Source organism: Fukomys damarensis, unplaced genomic scaffold, assembly GCF_012274545.1.
Source record: "Fukomys damarensis isolate Sample0158 unplaced genomic scaffold, DMR_v1.0_HiC HiC_scaffold_23, whole genome shotgun sequence".
Taxonomy (NCBI): Eukaryota; Metazoa; Chordata; class Mammalia; order Rodentia; family Bathyergidae; genus Fukomys; species Fukomys damarensis.
The window spans coordinates 4,924,584-4,931,688 of NW_022900935.1; the positions used below are offsets into that span (position 1 = coordinate 4,924,584).

Here is a 7,105-nt window from a genome sequence, read left to right on the forward strand (position 1 = left end):
CTTCTTTTGGCAGGCTGAGGGAAAATACAAAGATGATCCTGTTGATCTCCGCCTTGATATTGAACGTCGTAAAAAACATAAGGAGAGAGATCTTAAACGAGGTAAATCAAGAGAATCAGTGGATTCCCGAGACTCAAGCCATTCAAGGGAAAGATCAACTGAGAAAACAGAGAAGACACATAAAGGATCAAAGAAGAAGTACGTGAAGTCCCTGTTACTGTATTCAAACTCAAGTAAAATCTCTTGTCTACTCTTTTGGGCTAGTTACACACCAATTCTTTCATGCCAGAGGAATTTGGGGTTAGGAATTATAGCAATTTGTGCAGTTTTTCTTTCATACCACATATGAAAGGGTCCATGGGAGGGTCCCTGGCTGGCAAATAGAACATCTGCATCAAAGAAATGTGGTCCTTGTCCAAAGAAGATTTTGTGAGGCTAATTCATCTGTGTATCTGCCCACAGAGGTGGTGTGGAGAATCACTGAAGAATTCTTTTCGTAGTTGGTTTTAGGCCTGTTCCTTCCTATTGTGCATTTTCATGAGGTGATTTATGTTTTAGAATTGGCCCATACTCATTGTAAAGCGATAAAACTAGTCAGACAAAGGATGCAACTAGCTAGGACGACTGTTGATTATAATGCCTTTTACACTGGTGTTGAAGGCAGTTCTCAGAGAGGTCTTCCAGAGCTGCCTTAAACCAAGTTGACATTGTTGAACTTTTCAGGGCAGTGTTCATGCCAAGGTCCTGATGTTTCTATTTCTTTTCCTTTTTGCTGTACTGAGAATTGAACTCAGAGCCGCAAGCAATTTTGAAAGTTCCACAACTTTTCAATTAAGCTTCTTAGCTGGGCATGGTGGCGCACACCTGTAATCCCCAGCATGTGGGAAACTGAGACAGGAGGATTGTTGTTGCAAGTTCAAGGTCAGTCTGTGCTGCATAGTGAGTTCGTGACCAGCCTGAACTAATAGCAAGACCCTGTTTCCAAAGGAAAAAAAACACCCTACATCATTTAGACTTTCATTTATGTCTGGTTAAAAGGTACAGAGTTACAACCCTACATCTCCCCATAAACAACATTTTTGCTGTTTCTGAACATGAACTTTTTTTAACCTTTTTTTCCCTCATTGAGTTTATTGGTACATTTTAGATATATACAGTACAGTTAAATTCATCATTGGGATCTTATACCTTGACGTGACAGGTCTTGGTTCTCATTTTTTCCCCTTACCCCCTGCCCTCCCTTCACCCCCTCCTCCCTTCCCTATTTGCAAATACTTTATTTCCATTTTTTCATTTTCTCATATATTTTTTTCTTTTTCTTTGTTTCCTTTTTCTTGTCCTTTCTTTTCTTCTTTGGTACTGGGGATTGAACTCAGGACCTTGCACTTGCGAAGTAGGTGGTGATACCACTAAGCTAAATCCCCAGCCCTTTTAACCCACTTTCTAACAACCCTTTGTGATAAATTAAATGGTGTGATACCAGTTTTGCCCATGTGAAAGGTAAAGAAGCTAAGCTCAGAATGATTTGTGTTAAGGTCACGTAGGTATCAGCTGACATCTGAACTCAGATTTTGGTTCTATTCGGGTTATTTACACATTAGGAACTTCAGTTTTGGGGGCTTCTCATAGATGAAGAACGTGGTGTTCCTCACCAGGGAATGGAAATGGTGGTACAGTAGTTTTCAGCACTGCTACAAATGGGAGAGGAGCAGAGAACCCTACAAGTATCTCAGAGTTGAATCTAGATAACTTATTCTGATTGCTGGGTCTGGAACTGGCGTCTCCCTAGGACTTGCAATGTGACCTTGAGTCAAGTCTTTGAAATCATGGTATTCTGTGATTTGGGAGAAGAGAAAAATGATTAGGTTACTGTTCTCATTAGCATAATAATTGTATGGTTCACAAAAACTTTCTTACGTAACTGAAGAATGCCTCACCCAGGTTTCACAGCTAATAAAAGGGAGTACTGGGACTCAAATTTGAGGCACTTTGAGAGTTTTCTTCCCCTTACCCTGAGCTACTGGGTGTAAGAACCCAGAGCTTTCTCACTGTGCTATATACCCATCCCTTTTTAATAATGTTTGTTGAGAAAGAAGCTAAGTTGCCCATTGAGACTCAAACAAGGAATCGCACTCCCAGAGGTGCTGGGCTTATAGGCTTGTACCACCATGCCCCACTAGACTTCTTTTTAAAAACTTTTTTCGAAGTACTACTGGTTTGGTTTGGTTTGTTTGTCTTTGTAAGTCAGGGTCGGGATTCACATCCAAATTTTAAGAATGCTGTGATAATGACTTGTCTCTCTTTCTTTCTCCTTTTTGTAGTACTGGGAATTGAATCTTGAACACAGAATCTTTTTTATGAGTAGATACTAGAAATTCGGAATGGGCAAGGTGTTTTTCATAATGGAGAACTGAAAAAAGGAAGGGCAATGTTGGGTTGCTGCCCCTTGGCTGGCTTCTTATGTGGAAGTCTTTCTACCACTTTAGAGGCATTCAGTAACGTCCTCCATTACCCCCTGGCAGCACTGCCACCCGCCTCCACTACATAGACAGTGACTCATACTATTAAGCTAATTTGCCCTGGTCTGTAATTTCCTTTAAATGAAGGAGAGGGAAGGGGAGTAACTAACTCTGGGAAGAGCTCATCTAGATCTAGCCTTAACAGCACAGCCTGTTTAGGCTCAGTGGCAGATAGTTATGTGGAGTTGGTGATACAATTAATTAGAACTAGGTTTGAATCCAAACTGCTCAACTCTCTCATCTATAAAATGAGGGAGATAATGCAGAATAATTACACTGCCTTCATGTCTATGTAAAGTGTTTAGACACACATTGTTTGTTTCATCCTTAGAGCCACCCTAAGAGACAGGTAACATTTCTGTGAGAACTAAAAATAACCGAAAAGCACTAACAGAAAGCTTCTTGAGTGGTATGTCATGGCTCTTGTACAGTATTAGTTTCTGTCTCTCTTTTTGAGACAAGGTCTTGCTATATAGTCCAGGCTGGCCTTGAACTCAGTATGTAGCCCAGGCTGGGCTCAAACTCATGGCAGTCCTGCCTCAGCCTCCTGAGTCTGAGATTATAGGTGTTCCGTCACCATGCCCGGCTTTTCTCTTTCTCACTCATGTTTGTATGAGGGTGGCGGCTGTGCTCTGTTCCTTGTGTTTCATGTTCATGGTTTTAGATGTCAAACCTGACTGGAAGAGTGAGAGGAAGCCTGGGTGGGCAGGGATGAACAGGGTGGGGAGCTGGTTCTGTAGGCTCCTGTCCTCGTTGTCCTCTTTGCAGACCCACTCTGATTATCTTTTGCTTTATCAGGGGTTTTACTGGTTTCCTGTTTTTGTTGTTGTTGTTGCTGTTGTTGTTTAATGTAGGAAGCATCGGAGAGCGCGAGATCGGTCCAGGTCCTCTTCTTCCTCCTCCCAGTCATCTCACTCCTACAAAGTGGAAGAGTATCCTGAGGAGACAGAGGAGAGAGAAGAGAGCACCACAGGCTTTGACAAATCACGACTGGGTTCCAAAGACTTTGTGGGTCCAAATGAAAGAGGTGGCAGAGCTCGGGGAACCTTTGTAAGATCTTCCTCTTTCTCCAAGTCCCTGCCTCCCACCAGTTCTGTGCATGTTGCATCAGAATACCAGTTTTTGTTACCTCTTACAAGCAGTCCAGTATAAAAACTGTAGATGCTTTGATTTTCCCACCCACACTCCCAAGGCTTTCAATTTTTAGTTATTTTTCTGTTCATAATACCTTAGTCTCTTAAAGCCTCCCATCCTAGAGACACCATGCCACCTCCCCTCCTTGAATTCTGCTGTTCAAGGGGAGGCTCTTGGGCCATGTTTATCCTCTGGGCTGTAGACTTGGGGTCACTAGAAAGGGAGTGGCTAGAAATCAGTTGGACTGTGCATGACTGCAGGACAACTGCCCATTCTGTGCCAGGAAAATGTTTTAACTGAATTCAGGGAGTTAGTCTCCTCCTGACATAGACCTTTGTCCTGTCTCCCCCCCCCCCCACCCCCGCCTTTTATTACCACAGCAGTTTCGAGCCAGAGGGAGAGGCTGGGGCAGAGGCAACTACTCTGGTAATAATAACAACAACAGTAACAACGATTTTCAAAAGAGAAGCCGTGAAGAGGAATGGGATCCAGAGTATACACCCAAAAGCAAGAAATATTACTTGGTAAGTGTCTGGGACTAACAAGGAGGGTTTTTGGTTCACACAGTAGCAGATTCCAAGGCCTTCATTGGTCTGCCTAATCCTGTAATTAAATGTTTGTGCAGGCACATTGCACTGGTGATGTGTACTTGTTAGACAGTACAGTGCTAGATATGGCTGTCCTCTACAGGTGTCAGTCCTGGTCCCCATAGGGATGGTCATTTAGGATGCTTACGGGTTCAAGGATAAGCAAGAAATGTTGTTCTTGCCTTTTTAGTTTGTGAACTTCCTTTACTTTTCACTAACCCCCAGCTTATGTCACTCCCAGTGCAAGGTTAACAGGAAAAGACAGCTCAGAATCTCTGAGGAAAAGGATATGAAAAATGAAACACCACTGGGGCTTCTCACATCTAAGCTGTCAGTTATTCCCGTGTTGTTCTGGGCTTCTTATGTTGGGGCCTTTCTAGGCCAAGTTACTGGCTAGTGAGTGAGGACCCTTGGCCTGCTATATATCACAGCAGGCCCATATCCAAGCAGGTGTGACTCAGTATATGTGCTGCCGAAGCAAGCATAGCAGGTGTGACTGAGTATTGTAACCAGGGTAAACTTGGCGACCGTCTGCCATTTGAATGGCTGACATGGGTTTGCATCATCGAGTTACATTTGGAAATTCAGGATTTTGTGTGAATGATCGTGCGTGGCCACCCTCATTTTTCTAGGGCTGCTGGGAGCCATTCATTAGTTGGCTGGGCCCAGTATAGATGGTGAAGTGGCACTGCTGTTTAAGGGAAAAATTAAAGGCCACAGAATGACCCTCTAGCCTGCCCCCGACTGTCCCCTGAGAGGTTTGCCAGCCTGACTTTTTCGTACAGTGTACATGCGGTTGTGCACAGAAGCAGCTGGCACCTCCGCTAAGCTGACCTGTAGGGCAATAGAGCCCTAGTTGATGTGAGTCGATGGTTTAGACTGAAGTAATGGGCAGATGAAGTAACAAGTTCTGGTTTGCAAAATGCTTACCTTTTCATGGGATCCTTTCTTTTATCTCATGAGAGAGCAACAGAACAGGGCTTGTTTGAGGTGTGGGTTTGGTGTTTTTTCTGCTCTGCCACCCTGCCTCTTTGTATAAAACTAAAGGGGGGAATACAAGATGAGAGACCAGGTGGGGTGGAAGTGAGGAAGAGCTGGAGCCCAGATATGCTGACCCCCTGCCTCCACCTCGCCCGTGTGCCAGGGCTTAAACCTTGGCCTTCTACGTGCTAGGCACACCATACCCCCAATTCTATCCCAGCTGTGTCTTCTGAATGTTCCCTTTCTTAGCTGCCCAGAAACCCAGTTCAGACAGCATTTCACATTTTAGTGCATTTGGCTTTCTCAGATTAATCCTTTGAAAAGTGATATGTTAGGTTTGGCCCTGTTTTCTCATTTGCATAGTGGGGATGATAATGATGGGGTAGATTTGAGGAATAAATAAGATACAGTTGTTTTCAGTGCTGGATGGGGTTATTGTTAAAGTGTTCAGGCTACTGCCTCAAAATTCCTGCGGCACCCGCCTTACATTCTAGATCTGAACCAGAGGCAGAGCTGAACAAGTAGGCAACAGGGAGGAGAAGAGTCGAACACAAAAAGACTGGGCTTAGGCACAGATTCTTCGGGAGAGAGGCACGTCTAGTTGGGCACAGAAAAAAGAACCGTGTGACTGACTTACGTTTTTCTTCCCTCAGCATGATGATCGAGAAGGTGAAGGCAGTGATAAGTGGGTGAGCCGAGGCCGGGGCCGAGGAGCCTTCCCCCGGGGTCGGGGCCGGTTCATGTTCCGGAAATCCAGTACCAGCCCCAAATGGGCACATGACAAGTTCAGTGGGGAGGAAGGGGAGATTGAAGATGATGAGAGTGGAACAGAGAACCGAGAAGAGAAGGACAATTTACAGCCCACAACTGAGTAGGGGCCACTCTTGATGAGAGCCCTTGCCCAGGGGAGAGAGGCACTGGGAAGATGGCTGGTGAGGAGCTGAACAGAGGAGCCTCAAGAAGATTCTGAAAATCCCACCCCACCCCCACCCCGTCAGCCATGTAGAATCCTACAACACCGGAAAGCATCCCTGGTGCTGTGTCCCACTGGACAGAGGAGGCCGCCGCAGAGCCTGGGGTCAGGCCCAGCTCTCAGCAGAAAATGACATGTTGGGCTCTAGCTGTGTTTCTCATTTGTTGTTGGTATATGGGGTGGGGACTAGGGGAGGGGAGGGAGAGCAGTGCTTGATTTTGGTTTGTTTGCTATTAGAAACCCAACAGTTTTTCATTTTCATTTTATTTGGAGCTAAGAGAACTAATTTGATGATTTTCAGTCTCTTCTCCCCAACCTGATTTAAAAGGCCCCCCTTTTTTTTTTCTTTTCTTTTTTTAGGTATATGTAGTAATAATATTAGCAGAAAGATTTAATTTGGGCAATTTTGATTCTTAAAAGAGAAAGCAAAGCATGTGAATAAACATTGAAGTGTTCACCTCAGTTTGGGACCAAACTGCTTGGATCTTTGTAAAATCTGGTTTTGTATGTCAAGGAGGAGTTTAAGGCCTTTCTGACCACCTTGTGTTCCCCTTTTCTGCGCAGCCATGTGTCACATGGAGTTGCTCCTAACCACTTCCCACGCACCCTCCCTGCTCCTGTATTTTCTGATTTCTTCTGGGCTGGGCTTCCCCTTCTCCACCAGCAGCTCCAGTGTCCCAAACTTTCTAGTCCTGATGATCCTCAGCAACAGGGGTGGAAACTGGAGGGCAGTTTCTGGTCGGTTTTCTAAGATACTTCTGAATTCTATTATCTTTACAGATATAAGATGAGAAAATAATTTTTTCAATATTTTTTATTAATCTTTTTATAAAATGAAAGAAACGCCTGTGATCAATTAAGGAAGGTGGTTATGCCTGGGTGGTTCTTGGGGTTGTGTTTTTTTTTTTTTT

At 44.3% G+C, this 7,105-nt stretch overlaps 1 protein-coding gene across 3 annotated transcripts in view; it reads left to right on the forward strand.

The window, feature by feature from the left end:
- The window catches only part of Thrap3 (thyroid hormone receptor associated protein 3), a 50,613-nt gene extending 43,514 nt beyond the window's left edge, over positions 1 to 7,099 (forward strand). For 2 of the 3 annotated variants that reach the window (XM_010625804.3, XM_010625803.3), the window contains 4 exons: positions 14 to 198; positions 3,374 to 3,569; positions 4,034 to 4,177; positions 5,875 to 7,099. In XM_010625804.3, coding sequence (XP_010624106.1) covers positions 14 to 198; positions 3,374 to 3,569; positions 4,034 to 4,177; positions 5,875 to 6,096 — 747 coding nt within the window. In that variant the 3' untranslated portion in view covers positions 6,097 to 7,099. The remainder of the gene's footprint in view (positions 1 to 13; positions 199 to 3,373; positions 3,570 to 4,033; positions 4,178 to 5,874) is intronic. The other variant, XM_019207718.2, reaches the window with a different exon arrangement.
- The last annotated feature ends 6 nt before the right edge of the window (positions 7,100 to 7,105 follow it).